Source organism: Neovison vison, chromosome 12 (genome assembly GCF_020171115.1).
Source record: "Neovison vison isolate M4711 chromosome 12, ASM_NN_V1, whole genome shotgun sequence".
Classification (NCBI taxonomy): domain Eukaryota; kingdom Metazoa; phylum Chordata; class Mammalia; order Carnivora; family Mustelidae; genus Neogale; species Neogale vison.
In genome coordinates this window covers 121,451,058-121,476,875 of record NC_058102.1, presented here as the reverse complement: position 1 = coordinate 121,476,875, position 25,818 = coordinate 121,451,058, and the positions used below count along the sequence as shown (strand labels likewise).

Sequence of the window (25,818 nt, the reverse complement as noted above, 5' to 3'; positions counted from 1 at the left end):
CTGGAAATCTGAGCCTCTGACAATGCCCTATCTAACAGTCTTTATAATATTTCCAAGTGCTCCTAGTCTAGAGACGTTTAATGTGAGGTCCGTCCATCCATCCATCCATCCATCCATCCATCTATCCATCCTTCCTTCCTTCTTCTTCTTTTAATGTCAAAATAGGGAGGAAGAATGGCTCAAAGGACAAGGAGATTTTCTTAGAGAGGTTGCATGGTACAGGGACATTCCCATTGTAGCTCAAAAGCCCCCACCACACAGTGGAAATTCACCAAGTTGAATTGAATCTAAGATTCCCTTTCCCTGTGGTGCAAACTTAATTCCACCAGTTTCCATATATTTGATATTCACTGACCTTTGCTTCCAAGGCTCAGTTAATCCAGATTGTAAACTCTGCCCTTTTTGAAGCTGAAGAGGCTCTCTTGAAACATGAAGTTGCAACCTGAGAGAACCCCAATATAATGAAATTTGGGATGTAGAAACGTGAATGAGTGTTCTCAATTCTAAATATTTGGGCAACACTGATCTTTCTTAATAGTGTTATGACGCCTAATGATCTGAAGATTGTTTCTAACATCAGACATCTGTTGCATAGGTTAGAGTATTTCCTAAACTCCTCAACCACTACCTCCTCTCCTCCTGCCCTCTCCCATCATTAAAGAAATCTAACTACTTAAGCTATAAGAGGTGGAGTAATCAGTAGTTAAAGGACTTGGAAATGAAAGTAACAAATTGGCACATCCCATTTTATAAATAACTGTGTAATAAATACAAGACTTGTGCTTGATAAGTGTCTTACATGGTACCTGGCTTGAGAGGGATGGCCAAAGTATATTGGTTCTATGAACAAGTAAGTGAATGAGGTACTAAAAGTTAACATAATGGCCTGAAATAATAAACTTTCAAATGTTTAATTTGGAGCCTCTGACTAATAAAGAACAGATCATTAAATATGCATTTTACTCTTTATATGTTGATAGAAGATTTGAGAAGGAGATGGTGTTCTCACTGGTAGTGGCCTCGCTGAGCTAAATGTAGGCCTGTTGTGTGCCAATTAACCAAAGCTTCTGCAAAATAGCAGTAAGAATGGTGCCTCCCTCATAGGAGGGAGCTAATCCAGGAAAATCTCTTAGTGCATGCCTAGTACAAGGTAAATGTTTGACAACTGTTGTCATCTTCATCTTTATCATCACCATGAGCATAATTTCAAGATCCTGATATGGCTCTGGGTCCTGTTGATTCCCAGGGGTTGGTTTCGTCAGGGACCTCACAGACCACTATAAAAACATGGTGAACAAGCCCAGACTCTGGGGACTAGGTGGACTGGAATCTAAACAACCAGAGAAGTTACAATTTTCTTATGTGGTGTGATGATATAAGATATTCAAGATTCTTGGCTAAAGGCACTTTCACTAGCTCAGGAAGTCTATTCTAGTTCTGGAAACTATGCTTGGAGTTCAGCAGAAACCAACCAGTCTTAAACATGTTATTAGTCTAAATTTTTTTTTTTTTTTAAATCGTGACACCATCCCACTCAGTTCTACTGCTATAACTAAAATTTAGGGTCAGAGTGACAGGCAGGGGATGATCTTTTGTGCCAAAGACAAAAAATGGCAAGGAGAAAGCTCTAGAGGAGTGATCCCAATTGGTAATTCTGGTGAGAGGGTCTCCAGGATTAGGAAGGGACAAAAAGACCAGAACAGAATGGCTCAAGAAAGAGTTGCTGAAAGTAAAAAACAAATAACAGATACAACTTGTTCAAATCAGGAGTAATCGAACAAGATGAAAGCTGAACACAACATGTGGCATGAGTGATATCTCCACAATGGTCAGGGTAGCAAGTTTGTTTAAATGTTCGGGGCCAGTTAGTGGGACAGAGGAGGGATGGTATTCTGAAAACACAAGAGTGATTTCCTTCCCCACCCCCAAAATAAAGCCTTTGAGAGGATAGAGGGAGGGCTGGGAAAGAGGAGAAGAAATAAAATTAAAGATGGTGGTGAAGGAATGGAATTCTTATGAATAAATTAGTTTTTAGGGGAAATTAATAATGGGTACCCAGTTAAGAAAAAGGTCAAAAGAGAGCAAAGCTATAGTGGAAGGGGAAATCTCCTAGTAGGGTTTATAATCCGTAGAGAAACACAGTAACATAGAGGTGAAAATAAAAAATGAGATGACAGATGGAAGGGCTTGATGAGTTGGTTGAGTTCTGTAGCAAGCCTACTACAAAATCGAAGGGACAGAGGCTTTCTCTGCTTTCCACTGTGTCACCTGAAGCTAAAATGTCCTGGCATGCAGGAGGTACATTCCATCTATTGACTGATTGACTGAATAAATAAAACACACAATCGAGGGACCCCAAACACTAGGACACTGAGTAAGAAAATGTAATGGTTAAGCCAATAACAAGGTCCAGAGGCCCCCAGAAATGGCAGAGACCTTTTATATAAGGGCAGAGTGTTGCACTCAATGTGTCGGAGCCATTGAGGATTTGTCAGGGTGTAAAGACTCTGGTCAAGGGCAGTAATAAGCACCTGGCAAAGTGAGAATGAGGTTGCAGACATGTACCTAAGTGTAGGACAAAAAGGCTAAGAAAAGAAAATTAGGGACTAGCCAAGGAGATGAATCAGGATAATGTAGAATCTGACATTCTTTAGAATGCCGTTGTTTGAACTAGAGAAAACTTGAGTTAATCTAGGATTAAGAACTTGAGGAAAGGACCATCCTGTGACACCATATGGAGAACAGGTATAGATTGCCCCATGTTGAAGATGTCTTGGGAGTCAGGCATAAATGTAGCAGGTAGAGAGGGACAAGTTCCACCCAAGGAACAAGGGGCACAGGGTGTCAGCCTTAAATATCATTGATGAATTCATATACATGGAATGTGAATACCATGTAATATGAAAGCCTTTGTAATGGTCAAATGTTCTTAGCTATAGGAGTCACCAGTTGAAGTAGAGATATTGAATTATTCCCACATAGAGAACTCCCCAAGCATGAGAAAGTTCCAGAAAGAAAATCTTTTCTTTTCGACTTCATAATGCTGTGTAACCCAAGTCTTGGCAATATTTTCTCTCTGTCTACTTTTTACAAGTGGCCAGCAATGCTGAATGAAATAGTAAAATAGGTTTATCTGGAGTCCTGCACAACACACACACTTATTATTTTATGCTCAGCTGTTAGGAGCTGAGTCTATAAATCAGTTTTGAAACTTTTCGTAAGGAAAGTCTCTGCTCGTATACTTCTAAACATCTGGTCAGACAGAAAAAATAAAATCCACTTATCTATCCAGATGCTATGTCAACAACTAGGCTAAACAAATGAGTATTTAGAAATACCTAAGAGGTGAGATTTCTTTTTTCAGTTTTCAGAGCACGAATCAGAAAAACAGCTGAGTAATGGTGACAAGTGGATCCACTGCTCTCAGGGTCCTGTTTCTTAAAAGAGCAATGAATGGGTAGCTAAAGCAGTGCCTTCAGCTGCCAGCTCTAGAGAGAGCAACTGCACAGCTGAACCCTGGGAGCCGGGAGCCCCCGAGGAGCCGAGGATGCCCCAGCAAAGCTCAGCCCCCCTCGCCGCCTTTCCTGGGTGAGCCGCCCCTGTGGTTTGGTGCAGATCACTTTTCTTGGCTCAGATGCGGTACCTAAGACAGGGATCATTTGTCAAGTGAGCGCGCGGTACACAGGGAGCTCTAGGCAGATTATGGAAAGAGAGGGAGGAAAGGGAGGGAGGAGAGAGCTCAGGAGAGAGAGAAGCAAGAGAGGGAAGAGGGCGAGGAACGGAGCGGGCTGCTCCAGGAACAGCGCTTTCCAGGCACTGGAGATTCAAGTTGGACTGGGTGACGGTGCCTCGGCGCCGCCTGGGAGCAGGGAGAGATTGGCAACTGCCCGCATGGCTCTTCTCATGTGGGATGCTTAAGGACGGCACACTGGAGAGAGTAACTTGGAGAGGAGAGGAACTGGCATGAGGATTCCACCAAAATGGAAGGGCTCCTGTCTCCGATGAGGACGAAGGTAAGGAGAGTGAATCTTAATTTCTTTTCATTCGGCTTGGACGTGCAGAGAAGGCAGCGGAGGTGCCGGAGCCTCTGTGAATGGGAGGCTCACTGAGCTTTTGTCTTGTTTCAGAACTAAGGCTGGTGAATGCAACTGGATCTCTGAAAGAATAGGCTAGCCTCAAAGGCAGCACGATCTGTGGGAAGGGGAAAGAGGGGCGGGGGAGAGAACCATCTGTCAGTGTGGACAATGGGAATCCTAGTAAATGAGTTCTCCTCTCGCTTGATTAGACAGCCATATTTTAGAAGGATTTCCAATCACTCTTCTTGGAGGCTGTGCAACCCTTGGAGCTGTTCGTTGCAGGAACTACCAATTTCTCTGGCGGCGTTGCTGTTTAGCAGGAGGAGTGACACGTTTAAAGCAGAGCATGCCCAGCTCCTGCTGGAAATATCCTCTTTCCTCCTCCTCTTCTTCAGAGCAAGAGGGTCAGGGAATCCTCTGTGGAAAGTAGGTTAATGCATTCTGGAAGCCAGAATGTTCTCAGAGAGCTCCCAGACCTACAGAAAAGAATCCAGAGCACCAGACTTGCCTGACATCTTGAACTTGGTCCTGAAACGTTTAGAGATGCTCCCAGGGAACTGCTTACAGTCTCCTAGAAGCTCTGGAAACTTGTTTTCCTTGGCTGGAGTTTGCTTTTTCACTTGAGAAAGGGATGCCTTGGAGCTGGGGCTTTCCATTAAAAGCTCAGATGATGGGGAATCTATTTGATATTTGCTGCATCCACATATAACTAAATGGGTGGGCCAAAAGTTCTAAATAATGCTAGAAATAGTACTTTCTTTATTCAGAATTTTTTTTAAAATTGGGGAAATTGGCTTTGTAACCACACAGCATAGTTAAAGCCAATAGAGTAAGGCTTTCATTTACCTCTTCTCTTTGATGCGCCTTTCAGGGATTCCAGCACAAGCATGTTGAATATATTTTTCTTGCTAGTTAATGAGCATGACCACAATGTATTAAGAAAATATTAGAACTAGGGTCTTAAGCATGAAATCGTCCCATCCTTTGGGAGAATTCCTGATCTCCCTCTCGTCTGATAGTCATTCTGGAAGGATCGCCCCAAGAGAGGGTTTGTTACCAGAGAGTCTAATTCCAGCCCTTTGGCTGCCTGTCCATCTGTCTGATCTCCTGTGAGATCCCGTCTGTGACCTATTTGCTCTCACTGAGTATGTAGATGAAGTCCTGATGGTTGCAGGCTGAATATCTCAATCCAAGGGGCTGTGGAAACGGCAGGTACCAGTTCATAATATCTTGTACGACTGCAAAGAAAATGGCAAATGGCACCCTTTATTAACGGGGTAGTATATAAATACCTTAGGGGATGTTATTATAATCTGTTTATTTGACTAGTTTTTGAAATTGCTACCTCAGACCCTCTATCCTTGTACCATGCACACTCTGCTTCCATCAGATCAATGGATCTGAGCTCGTACCCTTATAGGAGTACAACTCTCATAAACTTGGAGGGGAGTTCCCTATGCAAATGAATCAGGACCCAAACGCTGCGTAAATCCCACAGTGGGCCGCTTAAAATGGCATGCTGTAGTAGGGGAGAAATAGATGTCAGGGGGTCACACTACTCATATATTATATTTATCGTTTAATTTCATAGCACAGCTTGTTCCTTAACCATCTAGTTGTCTAGTGAATGTCGAAACTATGGGGGTTTGGTTCCCACCAAAGTTCAAACATAAAAATCTCATGTAGGAAACTGATTCTCATTCAAACCCTTTAATTTTTAGATTTCAAGGTGTGTGTGTCTGTGTGTGTGTGTGTGTGTGTGTGTGTTAAGTTGCTCCTGTGGATTCTTCTTTCATTTCTTTATTTCTGATGCTGGAAATTTATATATCCATAATGAAGATTCAAATTACACTTGAATTTGGCAACCTGCAGTTGCCTACTCAGGGAACGGGACTTGACTATGAAATGAGATCCCATTGGTAAGACTCAGCTTTAGTTCCTAAATTGCTATGTCCTGTGTTGTTGAAATTGCCCAGTGATTTTTGAAAATTTACCCAAAGACTTATATCAGTGATAATGTGTTGTCATTTTTAAAACTTATCCCACGTTATGTCTCATTAAGCCTACTCTAGAATATTCTCCTCCTCTAGTAAGGATTCAACTTGAAGTTTCTGATTTCATGGTATCATGAGAACTGGACAAAGAAAGCCTCCTAGAGCTAAATTTTGGTGTGTTATGGTTACTTAATAACTTACTGACAGTTTAAAGCAAGTGTTGAGGTAAATTGGACATCATGCAGTAATTTCATTATGCCATGTAATAGACTTAACCAGTCTAAATCATGGGTGCTTAATGCATTTTTATCTGGGGATTTGCATAATTGGCACATAAATATGCATGAGATTAACTGGAAGTGGCAAAACAGGGTGGGCAAAATGTTCACGAGTGTGAAAATGAAGGCAGTTGCAAAGGGGGCACCTGAGCACACACTGTCTCCTGGGTGGTGGCCACACTTGACGTACCTAGAAACAGACAGGGTGGCAGCTGGCCTCCCCATGTCACAGGCAGTGTGTTGTCAGTGATACACGGGCTTAGCACAGCTTTTGGCTCTCGGCTGGATTCACTTGGGCACACTACTTATTCTTTCTTTTCTATGTAATGCAATCTAGAGAGTCTCCAGGCTGATGGATATACTTCTGACTGGCCTCCTGGCAGGCCGCGACATGGACCTCAGGATTCTAACCATAACAAACGATGTTTGCAGAGGCGGGGGGAAGAAAAAGGGAAAAAAGAGAGACGCTGATTAAGTCGTTTCTCCTATGAGGAAAAAGGGAAGACTTTTTATAACTGTTCATCTTTGTGTACTTTTTAAAATGTGTCCTTTTCTGATTCGATTTTTAATCCACCAACCTCTGTGATTCTCTTTAATCCTCGGTGCATTCCCTCCAGTGAAGGAGGCTGGCAAAAAACATCTCCCCTCATCTTCGGCTTCTTGTGATTCCTGCTTGCCAGTGCCTGCTGTGGAGTTTTCAGTGAGCACCTGGCTAGAGCCATGTGTACTCAAGACAAGTCTGCACTCTGCAGGGAGTGTGTTCTGGGCCCGCCATGGTGTCAAAAGAGGATGAAGAAGGAAGGAGAAGAGAAAAGAGAAGAGGAAGGGAGAGAGGAGAAGGAGGGAGGGGAGTGAGGAGAGTGAGGTGGCTTGTTGGACGTCCATCTTTTTCTCCTTCGGTTTTATTGAGATATAATGACATATGGCACCGCATAAGGCTAAGGTATACAAAGCCACATAAGTTTATTTAACATCCATCTCCGCCTGTAGTTACCAAAAAATACCAAAAGTGTCTTTCCTTGTGATGAGAACTTTTAGGATTTCCTCTCTCAGGAACTTCCAAATATACCATACAGCATGGTTAGTGATAGTCGCATGCTGTACATTTCATCCTCTGGACTTACTGTTCTTATAACTGGAAGTTTGCACCTTCGGACCACCTTCCTCCCATTCCCTCCCCCCCTTCCACACCTCTGGCAAACTCAGATCTGATCTCTTTTATTGTGAGTTTGGTTTTGTTTTCTGTTTTTTATTTGGTAAATTCTGCATGTAAGAGGGATCCCATCATGTTTGTCTTTCTCCGTCTGACTTCTTTCACTTAGCGTAATGTCCTTGGGGTGAGTCCATCCATGTTGTCGCAAATGCTAGAGTCTTCTTCTTTACGGTTGAATAATATTCTAAATGCACATAATTTCTTTATCCATTCATCTGCCCACAGATGCTTATCTCTTGTCTTGGCTATTATAAATAATGCTGCAGTGAAGATGGGGGCACAGGTATCTTTTTCAGGTAGTGATTTCATTTCCTTCAGATAAATACCCAGAAGTGGAATCTCTGGGTCTTATGGTAGTTCTATTTTTAATTTTTTTGAGGAACTGGAGGTCCTTCTTTGCATCCAAACAAGGTTATAGATGTTTGTTTGTCTGTTTATCAAATGCTTGCACAGTAAGTGGAGAGTGGACCTAAATTAACCTCCCTAGAAAGACTGGAGTTTAAACTTCTACAAAGTTTAACTTGGCAATTTGGTGACTATTTTGTGGACTAGCTGGACTTTTTACTTAGTGTGCTGTGATACTATTGTCTTTTTAAAAAAATTTGTTATTTGAGAGAGATCTAGAGAGAGAGAGAGAGAGAGCGAGAGAGCACACACACACACAGGGAGAGGGAGAGACAGAAGCAGATTCCCCGCTGAGCAGAGAGCCTGATCAGGACCCTGTGACCATGACCTGAGCTGAAGACAGATGCTTAACTGACTGAGCCACCTTGGTGCCCTATGTTGTCTTTAATACCTGTTTACATCCATTTACAATTACAGTCCATTTACAATTAGCTAACTTCCCAGAGAAGATGCTTGGTATCTGTCCAGACTTCCCTTATTGCTACCACAAAGTCATCGTGTCTTCCTTTATTGCACTTCAGTTACTTTCTGGAAGGAATGACTTCAGATCTGTGTGCATAAAGTTGTTTTCTAAGGGAAGTCTTCTGAAAGGATCATAAGGATCAGACGACTTCTAAAGGAAGTCTTCTGAAAGGATCATAAGGAAGTCTTATGAAAGGGACATTTACAGGGAACTGGAAGCTGAGAGAATCAAGAATGAGCATTTGAATTGTGTCCTGTGAGTCCAGCTCTTGCATAACCACAGTAAGTGCCACACATAGCTCCGGTGAGTCCAAGAATCCTCCTTTTTCACCACACTGCAATTCAGGGAGCACATTAGATACAGATGTTAGATGGAAAAATCCTAAAATTACAGATAATGCAGATAGTGAAAGAAAGAATCAAAAGAGTACAATCAAAGGTTCTCTGGCTCATTAGACCAATAATCATACAGTACTTGAAACCCTTACAGTTACTTAGAATTATGCTAAATCAGCTTGAAACTTTGCCAGGACCCCATGGAGCATAGTGGCTGAAATGATCCATTGTGTTCCACCTTCTTGATACAGGGATTCTGATAAAATATTGAACTATCCCTTTTAAACAGCTCTGTGAACCAGGAATCATTAGGGACGAAAGAATGGTAAGCCTGAGCAAGGAAGACTAAGGAGGGCTTCACAATTACTGTCAAACACATGAAATATCCTGAAGATTTTTCACCAGCTAATGACAGGCTATCCTTTATCTTCACGGAGGCTTAAATAAGAGGAAACCTGCAGAAGCTGAAGCATGACAGGTTTAGATTCAATTCAAGGTGCTGTTTCTTGACATCAAAATGTTTTCCTGAGAAAGGCTGGTATAGTTTCTAATCTAAAGGCCTCTGAGACATGTAAGGTTGATCCTCCTTGTGAAGCCAGAAGCCTTTAAGACATCTCATGTTTTTATGGTGCCATGAATTTTTACCATAAAGCCAATAAAACCAGAAATAGGTTTGTTTATGAGGCATGCATCAAATTCCTATACAAAGAGCTCCTGTAATGCATTTATTGAACCACTGAACTCAGTTGTGTGCAAATAGGAAATGAGTTTATTCGTTTTCAAACAACCCCTTTCAAGGCAAATGTGAACTGTTCAAAGGAAGGTGAGGCATGTAGGATAAGTTTTTGTGTTAATGTGGAAAAGGTGATGTGCAAAGCATCATAGCCTGTCCTAATGAGACTACAGACTCACACCTTAGCTCTGCCCCTTCCTGAATCTCAGTTTCCTCATTTGTAAATGCATACAACAATAGGACCTATAGGGGCACTGGGTGGCTCAGTTGGTGAAGCATCCAACTCTTGATTTCAACCCAGGTCATGGTCTCAGGGTGGTGGGATCGAGCCCTGTTTGAGGGCTTTGCGCTCAGCAGGGAGTCTGCTGGAGATTCTCTCCCTCTGCCCCTCCCACTGCTTGCTCTCTCTCATGCTCTCTAAAGTAAATAAATAAAAATCCTTCCAAAAAATAGGATCTATATCAAAGGTTGCTGTTAAAAGTAAATACTTGAATGCCCACAAGGTCTTGGCACATCATAACAAATGCTAACTAGTACGAGTACGAATGCGTGAGGAAATATATAAATGAATATATGAAGAAATACAAGTTTCCTGACAGTGTTTGGAATGAGTTGATATCAACATGAGTAAAAGTAGGGAAGGCAGGCAATGTATTTTCAAGATGCTGCTGCTAACTGAGACACGGAAAGAGCATTCCTCCCACCACAAGATCCCTGTGAAGTGGGGTCCTTGCCTGTCAAGGTGCGGCTCAGAGATCCCAGAATAAAACAGTTCCCTCTAGAGCACAAATCCCCTCTCATTAGAATAAAGCCTTTTGTGAGAACTAATTATGGCAGGTAGATTGTTTAGAAGAAAGGACTAGACTCAACTTAAGCCGAAGAGTTCCTCTCCAGAACCTCAAGAAAATCACCTTCCTCCTTTAGTCTTTGGTTTTGTCATCTTTTAACTGACATCTTAGTAAAAGAACAATCTCTCTTTTATGCTTTGGATCTTGCATAGTTGAACCTATATCATCTCACGTGATCTTCACTACAGTAGCTACAGTCCACCAGGGACAACTGGGGACAGGCAGCAGCACAGGAGGCTCCTTCTGGGGATGGATGATCCAGATTGAACAGCTCTTACATTTCCCAACAATGAAGGTTTGGCCTTCTAAGACTAGGCCTAGGCAAAGGCAGGATGCAAGCCATGCTCCACGCCCTAGAAGGCAGATAAAAGTGGCCAGAACAGACCACAAGTGTCGGCCTGGTAAATGTTGGCCTTTCAAAGCCATGGTTGATTTAAAGGCCTTTCTGTCATGGGCCAACAAAACTCCTGTTGGCCCAGAAGATTTTATGAAGCCGTCTGGACAGCCCTGTGGAATGAGGATATGCTGGCCACTGGCTTTGTCAGTCAGGGCCCCTAATGGCCCACTTCCAGGGGTTGGGAGGCCACGCTGCACTTGCAGGGGGGGATACCCCTTTGGTGAGAAGAAGGCGGATGAAAATCCCTAAGCCACTGACCTCACGCTGTATATTTAAACTGGAATAGGAGTGTGGTGGGTAGAGCATGATACAACTGACGGAGGGGAAGGCATGACATGAGGATTTTGATGATTTCTGATATATACAGAATTGGGGAGTTGATTAAATTGTGGCAATTCTATTCATGTTCTGGTCAGATCTTTGTGCTACATCCCAAGCGGGGGAGGAAGAGAACTCTGAGCCGCAGAGTAGTCCAGCCATTCTTCTCTCTCATTTACTTATTCATCCAGGGAGGACTCATTACACGTTCATATCGAGTGTCAGGCAATGAACATTTACGTCTGTCAATGTTGTACAAACAACAGGAGAAATGTTGACGGGTCCACAAACAAAACAAAGCCACCCGATCGCTTTTCCTCGAAACGAGTCAGAGTGCACACACTCCAGGAGCTACAAACAGGAGAAAATGATTTTTCCAAAGGCCACATTCTTTTTCACTAAATGTCATGCTTTTAATACAAGAAGATGATAGCAATTGGGTAAATTAACTTCGCATTGATATTCAAAGGGAATTACGTTAATGGTAATAACTGAGTGTCTTCAAAGGGAAAAAATGCCTGAAGGAGGATCCTATTTAGTCTTAAAAGGTTTCCTTTATTTTACACAAAGAGCATGAACTTGGACATATTTCCTAAATGAGGAAACCTAAATGTAGTCATTTCTCCTAAGATTTCAAAGTAAAACACTGTATTTAACACCAGGGAAACCAGGTTAGAAAACAGTATAGGAAACTATGAAGTTATATAAAGACCAAAGTCTTTACTTCAACAATTAGCTTTGAGAACTAGAATAACCCTAAGCACATACATATACTTTCTACTATTCTTCAGTCTGCACAGATTCTTGGTGAAAGAGTCATATTTAGTGTGCCTGCCTATGTGTGTGGCGGGGGAGTGTCATTCACTTCCAACATTGATGCTTCGAAGTTGATTCCAGTGCCAGTGTGTATGATAGAAACAGAGTAGGATTTAGATATTACCCTACAAGCTATAAAGCAAGTCTTCATTTTGTAGCTGGAGTAAATCATGGTTTCCTCTGGGGAAGAGCTCTTGGGTATGTCTACCGTGGGTAGATTGGAAAAATATTAACATTTACTCTAAGTTACTTTGTTTTCATTTTGGGGATAAATAAGACAATGGAGCATAGTATGTGCCCAAGGATATGCCTAGTATATGCTGAGGAGTGAAGGATACTTAAAACCTTTAACCCAGGGGCACCTTGGTGGCTCAGTTGTTAAAAGCCTCTGCCTTCAACTTGGGTCATGATCCCAGGTCCTGGAATCAAGCCCCACATTAGGCTCTCTGCTCAGCAGGAAGCCTGCTTCTCCCTCTTTCTCTCTGCCTGCCTTTCTGCCTACTTGTGATCTCTGTCGGTCAAATAAATAAATAAAATCTTTGAAAACCAAAACCAAAAACAACCTTTAACCCAGTGCTGGCCAGTAGAAATATAATTTAAACCACAATGGGAGCCACAGGTATAATTTTATATTTTCTAGTAAGTAGCCACATTAAAAAAAATTAAAAGACACAGTTGTAAGTAGTTTAATAATATTTTTTACTTAGCCAAATATATCCATCATTATCATCTCCCCATATAGTCAATATAAAAATTGTGAGTGAGATATTTTACATTTTTTTCCCCATATTGTCTTCAAAGTCTGGTGTGCATTTTGTGCTTATAGCAGATCTCAATCCAGACTGGCCACATTTCAAGTGCTCAGTAGACACACACGGTTAGTTGGCTATTGCGTTAGACAGGCCGGCTCTACCTGATTTATTGGTACAACCAAAGAACCCATAAAACTGGGATTTGTCTAATACTGGTAAATTGCAGTTGCTCTCCTAATAGCCTGTTTTGACCGTGTAGTCTCCCCGCAGTGCTATTTTGTCGTTGGGATTTTGGCACAGCCCCGGACCTCTGGTACAAGCATATTTGGTCAGATGAATGCCCAGAGCGCTTTGACCTCTGTAGAGAAAGCTGATGATCACACACAAAGAATGAATTAGCTCAGTGCTCCCATTGTGCGGGAGGGATGCAGGGTCAGGTCAGAGGGCAAATGTGGACACAGGGGACCGGAGAAGTTCTAAGCAGTTCACTTGGTGGTTTTCCATACTTTCTTCCCAGTCAATTTAACACCGATCTTGAGTTTCTCTCAATCTGTCTCTCTCTCTTTTCCAGTCCACGTGTTGTTTCAGATCTTTCTCTTTTGTTTAATTGCATGCCTGTGGGGATTTTCTAAGCTAGTTGCTGCAGATACCAAGGCACTCTGTATAAGGGTATCGTCAGCTAAGGGAGCATTTCCCTTCAGTCTCCCCAGATAATTGGGTCCAAGTTCTTGGACTTGCTGACCGCTGTTATGTAAGGCCTCCAGAAAATCTGCCCCCAGTCTACACCATGCTCAGGTTTTATAGCTATACACCCAAGTCATTGCTTGAATTTGTTGTTGTTTTCATCAGCCCCTGGCTATATCCCACAGACATGTTTGACTTAATAGAAGCATGCACTTATTGTTATGCCCGTGAAGCTGCTCCTCTCTCTATGTCCCTTATCTCACGGGCTAACAGACCTCTCTGTCCTGGCCCATGGCAGACACTTGGGTCTTATACCCCTCTCCTCACGCCCTGCTCTTCCTATCTCATCAGTTTCCATGTCCTGTTATTTCATTTCTCCACTATATCTTGTCTTTCCCTTCCTTTTCTTCCACATGGTCACAGAGCTGGTGCAAGTGGCCATCTTCTGACTGGATTCTTCCCATAGTCTCCTAGCTGGGCTTTTGGCTCCATGATTCACACCCTCTCATCCATCAGTTCATTACTGATGGAGCCTCTGTTCTAAACCACAAATCCAGTCATGTGATTTTTCTTCTCAAAATTCTTTAGCTGCTCCCATTGCCTTTGGGAGAAAATTCTAGCCTTACTGTGACACTCAGGTCCTTTGTGATCAGTCCCTGCCTACTGATCAAGTCTCTGCTGCTACCACTGCCTTCTGGGATTTTATGCTCTAGCATTACTACTGATGCTTTACCATGGTCCATGACTTTGACTTGGCAAATCTCGTGCCTAGATTCTGCTCTCCTCTTTGTCTACCTGGAAATTCCATAGTCCCTAGAGTTGACTCAAATATCACTACTTCCATGAAGCCTCCCCTGATTTGAAGGGCAGACTTATTAATATCTCTTTTTCCCATGTCTCCACTGCCACATCCATTACCTTCAGTAAACACATTACACCTGCTACACCCGGTCATTCATATGATGTTCAACAGATGGCTCTTGAACAGACAAAACCATCATCCAAGGATTAAGCCCTCAGGCTTGTCCCAAATAGATGGGAAGTCTAGCTAAATGCAGAGTTAACATTTCATTCATGAAATATCTGCCTTATATCCTGTGTGTGCTGTACCATAGAAGGTTAATAATCACCTACAGATGTGTACATGCAAATTGCATAGGATCAGGTGGCCTTCATGTGAGGTAGAGCAGCAGGGCTCACCTGTAGCAGGAGCTGTGTGCTGTGTGCTGGTGTTGGCTGGGCTCCAGAATGAAGGGGACAATGATGTCATCTGCTGAGTTCTAGCCACTGTTATTCATGCATGTGTTAGGTGTCTTCATCCCCATTTTAAAGCTGAGAAAACTGAGGCTCAAAAAAGCCAGGTAACTTTCTCAAGAAAGTTCTACCTCCATTAAGGGGAGGGAGCCAGGATCTGAACCCTTATTTGGCCACAAATCCCACACTCAGTCTTTTTACTAATCCAGATGTCTCCCAAACCTATCTTGTGGATTTTGGTATTCTGATTATGATATAAAGATGACAAAGTTCCTCAGGAAGAAGAATGAAGGATGAGCCCGATGACAGTAGGTTTTAGGCCGCACTTGGGAGCAGAGATAGACAAGGAGCCTTGGCAAAGTCTCAAAGGCTGTATGTAAGATCCATGTCCCAGTTGTGTTGGAACAATTGCTGAATGCCCTCTTACAAGATTAGTCTAATGTATGGCACCTCTTTTAAGAAGCACAGGTGAGTCTTTTTCAACTTGGTTTTGATTCAGTTTATACTTTTGTTATAACTTCCAGGCCTGAACCCCAGGGCTCCCAAAGGGTGACAAGTTTTGTCAGTGGAAATATATGTCTTCCTTTCCTCTGCCCCAGGAGCTTTTTCTCTATCAAGTAAATGAACCACCATGAACAGTAAAACCAACTACTGTAGGAAAAATGCTTTTGCTTTAAGAAAAGCACTTATCCAGATTGCTGCAAAGTTCCTTTTACTTTACAGACTAATGTTTTCATGTAGGGAGTCTTGATAGAATAACAAGAGAGTAAATAAGCCTTTTTTGATGGAAAAACCCAATGAGCTCATCAGACAAGGCTTGTACTCAGGTTTACAAGCTCTGTTCCAGGCAAGCTCTGTTCCATGCATGTCTGGGCATCTATAGATGCTTCAAACATTTCCATTAAAGTGTTTTTCAAGCAGAGTTGAGTTTAATGTAAGATGACTGATTTGTTAAAATGTTTTTTTTATCATGGCTTATTTCAGGTACACAAAAAACACATAAAGAGTATAGACCTATATATGTATCGGTTAGCTTAAGAAAATAAAACTGCTGATAGAGTTGAAGTCCCTGTGTACCTTCTCCAAATGCACCCGCACTCCCTTCCCAGAGGTAATATCTATCCTGAATTTGGTATTTATCATAACATATCATTATTCATATTTTTATTACAAATATTTTGTTCCTAAGTGTATACATTCCAAGCGTATGAATCTTCTGCAACATGTTCTTTCCACTCAGTAGTTTGTGTGTGTGTCTTTGTTGGGGGGGACGGTCAAGAGCATGGATGTGCACAGTTGTAGTTCATTCATTTTCCCTCCTTTATGAATTGCTTGAGCATAACAGTGCCTGAATATACCATCAGTCATATATCTGTCCTCCTTTGGGTAAACATCTCTCTGTCTTTTCAATCATTACAAACAATATTGCCGTGTCCGTTCTTATACATGTCTCCTCTTACACTTTTCCCTAGCATCTACACCTGGAAGGGGAATTGCTGGACTGTGAGGATGAGCATCCTAACAGTGACTAAATTGCTCCCCAAGGACAATGACTATTAAAACATGCTTTATTTCCCTGTGCTATACCTCTGTCTCCACTGTGTTCTGTGGTATGCATATCTGTGCACAATTAAGGACACCAGAAAATAGGCAGTGTAAATGTTCCTGCCTACATATAGAACATTGCTACATTGTGTCCATGAGAGTAAGAGAGAGTTTTATTACTTCCCTCCAAAACTTCTATTCACTATCATTCCTCTCAAACATGTACTTTCAGTATCATTCCAGTATCTCAGCTTCTTCCCTGATGCTCATTGTATTATCCGTATGGCATTGATATACGTCACTAATTAATGTATGACATCTATCAATATGGCCTGGTCAGGGTCACTTGATTTTATTGTCCTTATGCAAAGTTCATAAAACTGTAAGGACCGTTAGTAGAACCAAGCCCTCGTCCTGTAATGCTGTCAAAGGAAGGACAGTGTCCATAAGGAAAGGTACAGGAGCTAATCCTTTGAGCTTCCCTTCCCTTTCCTTGAGGTCCGTCTTCCTTGGGGATTGTTCATTATTACTGCCACCACTACTAGACTGGCCTCAGGGGCAATATTCCTATTTTCTAGAACTATTCCTATTTCTCAGGGGATCTCCATAAGCATTTTCATTTTGTGTTTTAACATAATAATCTTCAATACACAAAGAGTAGGAGAGTATGCACCATCTGATGACGATCCCATGGCTGAGCACTGGCACATGACTGAGCTGTCCACCGTATTTCTTTCAGGCTAATGAGGAAAGAGCGAAGATTTACTTAGTAATAAATGATGTGGTTCTGTCAAATGTAGGTCAAGGGCATCACCTTGTATTATTAAAGGTTGTGCAGAGGTTTGAGCCGCAAGAAAATGGTAGGAGAATGGACTCTTTATCTGGCACATGGTAATATAGGCATGCCACACTCTAAGAACCTGCTTGGTGGGAGTCAGAAACTTATTCAAGCAATTTAGTTTCAGTAAAAAAAAAAAAATTTATATTTACATATGTATATACATATATATATATAATTTAAAAAGCAAAATTAAAATAAAAAAATGTTAGAATTTAAAATATAAAATTAAAATTAAAAAATAAGATTATATATATATATGTCATCAGATTAATTCAGTTGTGTTCATTTAGATTTTGTTGATTTTTATACATATGTATATATTTAATTTATAAATTTGATTTTATAGTTATGTAAGAATGTAATCATACATAGATTTTCTTCTGGTGGTACACATTTAAACAACTAAAATTATAATAAAAACAAGTTAGGCCAACACCAGAAACCTGGGAGTAGGTTAAAAGGGGTCCACACATTTCTGAAGTGAAATCAAACCTCTCAGTACAGCTGAGACCCAGCTGGAATATTCCCATATGACTTTCTAAAGTCTCAGTGATATCAAAGGGAAGCAGACAGATTTACAATGGTAATCTCTATCAGGAGGGGTAATTTCTCCATCTCCAGCTTCCTGTCCTCCTGCAGTCTACTGTTGGCCCCTTTCTTTGTCCGAGGTCCTCCTTCTTCATACCTTGCAGTTCCTACAAAGCTGTTAGAAGCTCTCAAAATTCACATCCTAGAACTTGATGTCAAGAGAGAACGTGCCTGTTCAGCCTGTCTGGGGTCATTTTCTGTTTCAGTCAGGCTCCAGTCAAGAATTTCAAACACAGATCATTTCAGACAGGGAATTGGTTACCCAGGTGCTGGGAGAGCTACGAAGCCCAGCAGAGGATGGAAAAGTGACAGCAGGAAGCGCCTACCCACCCCTCCCCCCAGAAGGCTATAGGGACACAGGGAGGAGGGGAGGTTAAAAGAAAGTACCAGCCTGAGCCATCTGTTAGGACTTAGCATGACAGTAGGGGCTTCCTGGTAAGGGCCCAGCTCATGGAGGAAGAGACAGCTCAAATGGGAGACAACACTACAGGAAGTAGAGAAAAAGGGTCTTCCTCCATTCTTCCCTCACCACTTCCCATTGAGCAAGCAAGCAGACAACAAGCCTGGGATTGTACTTCCCTTTGACACAGAGCTCGGGGGAGAAGAGAAAAATCAGAACATGAAGGCATACTCCCGGGTTCTGTTTTCTTGTCCAATGACCCATCACTTCTCTCAGATGACTGACACTGGGAATGACTTTTATGAATGACTACCTTCTACACACTGGTATGTTCTCACCCTACGGAAGGAAAGGCAAATAGGATTCCTATTTTGTATCCATTCTCATTGGTTGCTGTGGCTATCTGGAGCCCCATGTTGAAGTTCCTGTGATTCTATCTGAGTGTGTGTAGGTAATTTTAATTTCATTGAGTGTGTGTGTGTGTAACAAATACATTTAATTTACAATGAAAAGTATGATGGCTTAATTAATAATGTCTGTCATGAGTGCAGAAAGTGAGTTATCAGCATTCATATGTGGTATATACCATTTTTTTCTGGCTGTTTTCTGGCTTCATCAGGAAAGTCTTTCAGGGGGCACCTGGGTGGTTCAGTCAGTTAAGTGTCTGCTTCCGGTTCATAGATCTGATCTCAGGGTCTGGTGATTGGGCCACAGGTTGGGGAGAGTCTGCTTCTCCTTCTCCCTCTGCTCCTCCTACCCCCAACATACCCCCAGCTCATGCTTGCATGCTCTCTCTTCTGTGAAATAAATAAATAAAATCTCAAAAAAGAAAAGAAAAGAAAAGTTTATCAGGAGACATACAAAAGTTAGTATCTATGTAGCACAGGTGAATATTAGTCTATCTACAAACACAGGTGTGCAAGATTGTCTATTTCTCTATTTTCTTAAATGGAATTAATTTTAATCTAAGTCTTCATCCCTTTAGAAGGGTGGGAGATTTTAATCTTGTTATTCTTCTCATATGGTGCATGGAAAATGGGTAAATATCTCACCATGCTCTCCACCATGACGCCACTGACCACTCACTGTCAAGCTGCATAGGAGAAGACAGGTAGTACTCTGCTTTCCTTCTTTGTGTGGGGCCCAGGACTCTTTGCCATAGCCTAGACCCTAAGGTCCAGCATTCCCAGGAGCCTTTTCTAATATTTTTCCCTTGGATTGTGTCTCATCCTGGGGCTCGGCCAGAGAGCAAGGTAAAGATCTCTACTACTCATTGAACATGGAACCGCCTGACCTCTACCACTGTCCCAGGCTTGGGAAGTCCCTCTTTTCTCCATTCTTAAATGCAGGTGCTCAAGAAAGGCCGTCCAGAAGGAAGACATTTGTCCTCAGGTGGCCCCTTGGTGAGTGCAAGCAAGATGCTAGCCAGATCCTATCTTTAGAGTTCTCTAATGTGAGTACATGAATATATCCTGGTTTAACCTCATTATTTATCTAGCTATCTATTTATTTATTTATTTTCTGGCAAATTCTAGTGTATTGAGGGACAGCATAAATGCATTACATAGCCTTCCCTTCATACTACTCAAAGTCCCGCTCCCTCTCATCTCTCCCTGCAAATCCTGTCAATATCTTTTCAATGAACTTGGTTTTAGGAAACTAGAGCTGGGGTAGGAAATGTCCTATGAGCAGCTACTGTCTTTGATCTGGGGTGGAAGCTTTCCTTAAGTGAGGGTCACAAGGGTCTGCTGCCTTTCTAAAGCAAAGGAGAGAAAAATATGAGAAAAAAATGAATTAAACACCTCCAAAAATTACACCTACAGCATTTTCAAGAAATGCACCTTCTGGTTGGAAGGAGGGGTGGGCTGTTCTCACTGCAGAAGGTTCTGTTCCTTCAGTCTGATATTCATTCTCCTGCAGTAGGCACAAGGGGTATACCAGCAAATAAACTACCAGAGCTACCCATGGAGCTTAGGACTGGGAAGTCAAGGCATTTCGGTAACCTCCGTTTTAGCCTCTGAGCAGCATGAAAATCCCTGAGCGTATGACAAATCCAATACTTTGGGTATTAGGTGTGATTCTAAATTGAGATTTGTCTAGAAAAAGCCCATAGTCTGCAATTGCATTTTTTTCCCCATGAATGAGTAAGAAATCGGTAGAGTAATTTGTAGAGTAATTTTTTAAAATGCTGATGTCTTTTCACTTTGTTTCACTAGCTAAAGCTTATTGGAGAGGAGGTGGGAAGGAAAATGGAAATGTGTAGTTTGGGGTTCTGGCTGTGAGTGAGTCTCCTAGGAAACCACCTGTGATGGAGTGCCATAGGCTTTCTGAATCTGTGAGAAGGGAAGTGAGAAGTAGGAGGGTGAATATGTGTGGGGAAAGGAAAAAAAAAAAAAAAACAACAAATCATTGGCTGAGTCCCCCAGTATTTAGTTAATAAAGAAAATACTATATTCTTAGCAAAATCTCTTGGAGCTGCTTATGAGGTCAAAGCAGGTCTAGGGTGGAGGAAAAAAAAACCAGGTGAATTGGCTGGACAGGAATACAATCCTGTGCCATTAACATGTAAAAAATTAAGCAATGTACAAATGAAGTAATATTATGTCTACTTCAGCTATGCAGTGTAAATGAAAATACCAATCTAATTATACTCTGACAATGAAGCTGCTACTACTTACTCTCTACCTTTAAGATATGGGCATCATTTTTGTTTTTGTTTTTACCAGGGAGGTCATGTATTACATGTGTTAAAAGTCTGTGCTTCTTCATGTACTTCTTTTTATAGTCAACGGTAAGAACCTAAGACTTAAATGAAAGAGAACTAGCTAGGATTGGGATGTCACTTGGGGACCGGAAGCATGCATGCCTCCTTCTTCCACACTTCCTGAGGGTAGGAACCGGAGCTGACTCCATATTTAAAGTGATAGGGGGACTATTTAAAAGACATTTAGATCAAACCCATTGGATATATTTTTTTAAGATTTTATTTATTTATTTGACAGACAGAGATCACAAGTAGGCAGAGAGGCAGGCAGAGAGAGAGAGAGAGGGAGAAGCAGGCTTCCCACCAAGCAGAGAGCCTGATGCAGGGCTCAGTCCCAGGACCCCGAGATCATGACCCAAGCCAAAGGCAGAGGCTTAGCCCATGGAGCCACCCAGGTGCCCCCAAACCCACTGGATAGTTTTATGCCTCTAATGTAATTAATATTGAAATACTAAGCATCTTATGGGAGGCATCCTGTTGCCTGATGAATATTGTACTTCATTTTTCAATTGAAATTCTTCCATGACATGAGTTTTCTGTGAAAACAATGGTCTGTGAAAGAGCACATTTTATCTCTAAACAAGTACAGGTTGGTAAGTTTTAAGAACTTGACTTTTGGGGCGCCTGGGTGGCTCAGTGGGTTAAGCCTCTGCCTTTAGCTTAGGTCATGATCTCAGGGTCCTGGGATCGAGCCCCGCATCAGGCTCTCTGCTCGGCAGGGAGCCTGCTTCCTCCTCTCTCTCTCTCTCTGCTTGCCTCTGCCTACTTGTGATCTCTCTCTGTGAAATAAATAAATAAAATCTTTAAAAAAGAACTTGACTTTTGACTTCTCATGATGTTTATGGGTTCCTAGAATCATTCTTATCAATATTTTGTCATTTCTGTGCTTTGGTGTGTGAATTAGGCTTTTTTTTTTTTTTCAGTGATGTGTATATATGTAAGCCTGTATTATAGCTTGTTTATAATTATAAATGTGTGTGCATTTGCTTATGTCTGAATATGTATGTGAGAAGTAAAATCTTAGTGTAAACCTCTAATAAGGTGAAAACACATTAACACTATAAGGTCTTGATACAGCTCTTCAAGTTTAACATTCTTGGTTCTGTAAGTCCTCACAAGAAACAGGGGAGAAAAAAGGTTAATTTCATTATTTCTATTTTAAAAAACATTTCCTCTTGATTCTCAATCTCTATGAGAATATCTTCTTTGTTTATTCACTGTTTGCAAAGGAGAATTCTTGGTGAGGTCATGGTCAACTCATGACCATGAATTTTGGTTAACTGTGTTGAAAAATGGTAACTTCTATAAAACAGTCATGACATGTACACTTCCTGAAGCTCATCAATCTGAAACTGAAGAAGGGCAGTTAAAATATTTTATTATTTCCTTTGACTATCTGACTATGTCTCTTGGACTCCAGAACGGTAAACAGGATGTGTGCACTGGTCAAATGCATGGTGGGTCTGAGTTTCTCCAACACCTTCTCTGTAGCATTATACCAATAGCATAATACACATTTATACAGAGAGTACCTCTTAAGGGAATGATAACAACCAATGTTATTGAGAGCATACACAATCACAGGTAGGGTTCTGAGACTTAAACACTTCCAGAAAGGAATTATTTAGAGCATCCACTCCTTTTCAGACAAGAAAACCAAGACTTAGAAACATTAAGTAACTGTCCCAAGATTATATAGTAAGTGGGGGAGCAATGTGAACTTAGACAATGTAGGTAAAGAGCCTGCAATCTTAGCAATGCTCTACTGGCATCTCAGGTTAGAAGTTATGGTTTGGCCCCCACATCTACAGTCAAATAACTCATCTTGAGAACATAATGAAGACCCCCAGGGGGTTGACTTTTAGACCATCTCACCTCTTACCGGTGACTCTCACCTACTTTGACTCATAAGTTATTCTTCAGCCACAGGTTGGCCTAAGAAAAGACAAATTATATCTTTTCCGAAAGATAATAAGTCCTAGGGCTCTTAAATCTGCAAAATCTAGAGCATCTTTCAATGAACTGGCCTGTCTGGCATTTTGTTTATTTTTACCTGAAAGGAGGTTGAAGCAGCTTACAATAAAGACATGTGCACATGTGTTTATGAAATAAAAACAGAAATTGTAAACCTGAAAAGGAATTGAAGCAAATACATGATTATATTTCCTGTGATTCAGCATTACTAGTTATTATCCAGTTATTACCCTGTCATTTGCCCCAACTGATCACAGAAATTCATATTTATTTTTAACCTCATCAATCAACTTATTTTTTCTGAGAACCTACCATGAACCCAACTAGTACTAGGTGCTGCAGGTGATTCAAAGATGTTTAAGACGTGGATAGATGCTAACATTTAGCCTCAGGGACAGTCTGGCCTGAGGCCCAGTAGCTGGGAACTAGATCACATCTAAATCAGTGTCTTATTGTGTCTTAAATGGTATTAGTAAGGGTTCTGAGAGGTTAAGAACCAGTCAGTGTGAGCAAGCTATTCCCTGGATTTTCGGGATTCTCATTAGTGTATCAGTGACCCTATCATATTTTGATTATGACCATGATGGGGTCAACAGCTATACTGATAGAGCTCTGCTCCTAGACTAGGTGTGGGTTTGCTGTTTGTTACATTGTGTTGTGTAGCATTGTACTGCATTTTTCTGTGAAGTTACTGGACTCACAGATCTTACTCACTGACTACCTTCCACACTTAGTAGGAATCTTTTTCTTCCTGTATTATTGCTGTCACATGATTGTCTACTGCCATGGTCAGCATAGTGGAGAGATGATAACAAAGATAAGAGCTAATGTTGATGGAACTCTTTTCTGTGAGCCATCCTTTAAGTTCTCCTCATTATCAACTCAAGCCAGACTCAGATTGGTCCTGCCTCTAACCATATTCCTGAGAGAGGGACACAAAGATGTTAAGTAATTTCTCGAGGTCACTCCAGCAGATAGCAGAACTCCTAACTACCAAAGTTTTGAGATAATTATCTCGTTTCTAGATTACATGGTTAGGAAAATATTCTAAGGCTCCTCTGAAATCTGCCTTCATGTGCCCCAAATCCACTGATCCTGTTTTATTCAAAGAGTGGAGAATAAGCCCATTCCTCTTCCAGAATGAAAATCCTGCTAATCCCATGTCAGACACCTTAAGTCCCTGCCTCTAAGGAAGGTGAACACAATCCCCCATGTTTCGAATTAATTTCTGTCTCTCAGGCAGCTTAGTGAGAGACTGAGAGCCTGTCTTCTGGGCCTAGGCAACCTAAGTTCAAATCCTAGTTCTGCCAACCATCAGCTCTGTGACCATGTATGTGTTACATAACCAATCTGTGCCTCATTTTCTGTACATGGTAATAGTAAACACAAATTCTGCAGATACAGATACTCAACTAGTAAACTACTAAACTAGTAATTATATCTACAAAACAGCCTTACCATAATGTGTTAATCATTTTTCTAAGTAGAAGAGGGCCCAGCACAAGGCAGTGGATATCATTAGTGCTGGGACTTACCCCCTGAACCTGGGGGACAACCTCTCAGAGTAGGACTCAGAACTGGACACAGGACCCAAGACAGAGTCCCTCAGTGACCTATAAATAGAACCCATTTTTTAAATCCATGAGCATTAGTTAATTGTATACATTATCTTGATCTGAAGAAGACAATGATGAGTTGGATCAGGGGGAGGTTAATTAAGTGACTCTTCCAAAGCAACTCAGTATATCAGTGGTAGAATCAGGATTAGAAGTCTACTTTCCTATGGCTTTCTTGCTTACTGAGCAGTTCTGCTCTGTGATGGCCACCCTCTTTGTGTGTGTGCTCTTTTTGCTTCTTGCTATTGTCCTTGTACGCACGTATTTGCTCTCTTTCTGTTTCAGGGGAAGCTTCTTTCTGTCCATGGCAACACTGTTCTCCAAGTCATTCTGGAAATGAACCTTGCAGTGACCTTAGGTTCCTTTCCCTTCTCTGCCACCAAAATCCAACTAACCAGCAGCAGTTTCTCCAGGCCTCAGTAAAAGGAACAACATTGGATGGTTTTGAAGAAACTTTTAGTTCCAAAAGTTTGTCTTGCCAGAGAAAACTAGAGCTGGACAGTAGTTAAAAGAGTAATGTATGTTTTTATCAGGACCTAAGGCAATAGGGGAAAAGAGACCCAGGGAAAACGGAACTGGGCTCCATTCTTTTTTTTTTTTTAATATTTTATTTATTTATTTGACAAAGAGAGAGAGATCACAAGTAGGCACAGAGGCAGGCAAAGAGAGGGGGGAAGCAGTCTCCCCGCTGAGCAGGGAGCCCGATGCGGGGCTCAATCCCAGGACCCTGAGACCATGACCTGAGCTGAAGGCAGGGGCTTAACCCACTGAGCCACCCAGGAGCCCCTGGACTCCATTCTGAACACAGCATGGGCCAGTGAGGAATGAGAAGCAAGGAGCAGGGTGGGGTCAGTAGGCGGGGAAATTACTAAGAGGAGACACAGATGTGGAAGGCGAGGATCATGAGACATCACCTGGGGGTGGTGAGAGGTATGGAATTTGATCAGATATGGCGGGTGGGGATTCTGTGTAAACCAGCTTGACCAGATTCTTGTGACAACTGGGCAGTGAAGGCCCACTGAGGACACCAGGACAGACCGTGGATGTGGAGGCTCAGAGGAACCTGACTAGGGTTTAGTCAAGCAAAGTGTATCTTTTGGTTTCCATGTGTGCATCTTCTTCCAGCCATGCCCACCTCTTGTCCCCATCTCCTGTGCCATTTCCCCAGTCCGTTCATGTTCTGCACTATCTAGCCCCTGAGCTAAACAGAACAGGGAAGAGTCTAGGTTTTTCTCTTTCTGAAGCTACAGTCTGTTCCATTCACAGCTTGAGAACCCCTCCTTCTTTAGGCTCATAGATGGCCATGCCATCCATTGGAACAACTCTCCCCATAGCACCCCAGCACGATTAATACCCTTTGAGTGACACAAATTGCGCTGAGACAGTACCAAACTTACGATAATGCCGCTGACAGCCGGTAGAAAAATGCTGTACAGACACATTTATTGCCAGTGAGGTGGTTTAGAGCAGAAACCCAGGAGAGTTTCGTGCTTTTCAATTTGGGAAATGTAAATTGCATATGAT

General features: G+C 41.8%; 1 protein-coding gene across 4 annotated transcripts in view; it reads left to right on the top strand.

Moving 5' to 3' along the window:
- FRMD4A (FERM domain containing 4A) overlaps positions 1 to 25,818 on the top strand; it is a 606,410-nt gene that overhangs the window by 152,633 nt on the left and 427,959 nt on the right. The window contains exon 1 of one of the 4 annotated variants that reach the window (XM_044228301.1): positions 3,642 to 4,013. The exons of the other annotated variants lie outside the window; for them this stretch is intronic. Coding sequence (XP_044084236.1) covers positions 3,981 to 4,013 — 33 coding nt within the window. The 5' untranslated portion in view covers positions 3,642 to 3,980. Of the gene's footprint in view, positions 1 to 3,641; positions 4,014 to 25,818 lie in introns of those variants that run through there. 4 annotated transcript variants of the gene reach the window in all.